General features: G+C 53.7%; 1 protein-coding gene across 1 annotated transcript in view; it reads right to left on the reverse strand.

Annotated features, from left to right (window-relative positions):
• Positions 1-299, reverse strand: part of LOC119329303 (5'-methylthioadenosine/S-adenosylhomocysteine nucleosidase-like) — a 3,929-nt gene extending 3,630 nt beyond the window's left edge. Inside the window, exons 1-2 of the mRNA XM_037602319.1 lie at positions 141-299; positions 1-52 (exon numbers count right to left, since the gene is read on the reverse strand). The exon at positions 1-52 is cut by the window's left edge and continues 5 nt beyond it. Of these exons, the coding sequence (XP_037458216.1) occupies positions 1-52; positions 141-216 (128 nt within the window). The 5' untranslated portion in view covers positions 217-299. The remainder of the gene's footprint in view (positions 53-140) is intronic.
• Between the last annotated feature and the right edge of the window lie 364 nt (positions 300-663).

Below are 663 nucleotides of genomic sequence, written 5' to 3' on the forward strand. Positions count from 1 at the left end.
GCCTCGACGAGCTGGAACCGGGTGACGAGCGGGAGCGCCTCCGTCTGCATCGCTGCAACCAACCAGACCCCCACACAGTGAGCAAACAAGCATAGCACTAGCACCAGGAGGGAATCTTCCACGGGGAAAAGCGCACGCACCTATGACGACGAGGACCTTGGAGATGGCGCCGGCCCCGGAGGCGGCGGCCGGCTCTTCGGAGGATGGCGGCTCCATGGCCGGAGGCGGCTGCGGCTGCGGCGGCGCGGGATCTGGTCGGCGACGGCGGCGGCGGCGGCGGGCGAGGAGGTGCCAAAGCCGCGGTTGGATTCCTTATACACTTCCGTGGGGTGGCATGAATGGCGCCGCTCCCCGTCCCACCTGCCCACCGGCCACCAGAATTATTCGGCCCAGTAAGTGAGGCTGGGCTGGCTGACTCACCTCCACAAGGCCCATTCATCCTGCCTCACTAGACTACAATGGCGCCATATATCTAGAAAAATATATATTTGCTCAAAAAAATCAAGAAAAATGTATATGTATTACTCAAAAATAGAAAAAATATACATGTATTATATTAATCAAAAAATAGAAAATATACTTGTGTGTGTCTGAAAAAACAAATCTAGAAAAAATATATATACATATGGAGCTAGTGCTATGTCTCGCTTATTGGAACACCGA

The sequence above is a fragment of the Triticum dicoccoides genome, chromosome 7A, assembly GCF_002162155.2.
Source record: "Triticum dicoccoides isolate Atlit2015 ecotype Zavitan chromosome 7A, WEW_v2.0, whole genome shotgun sequence".
Taxonomy (NCBI): domain Eukaryota; kingdom Viridiplantae; phylum Streptophyta; class Magnoliopsida; order Poales; family Poaceae; genus Triticum; species Triticum dicoccoides.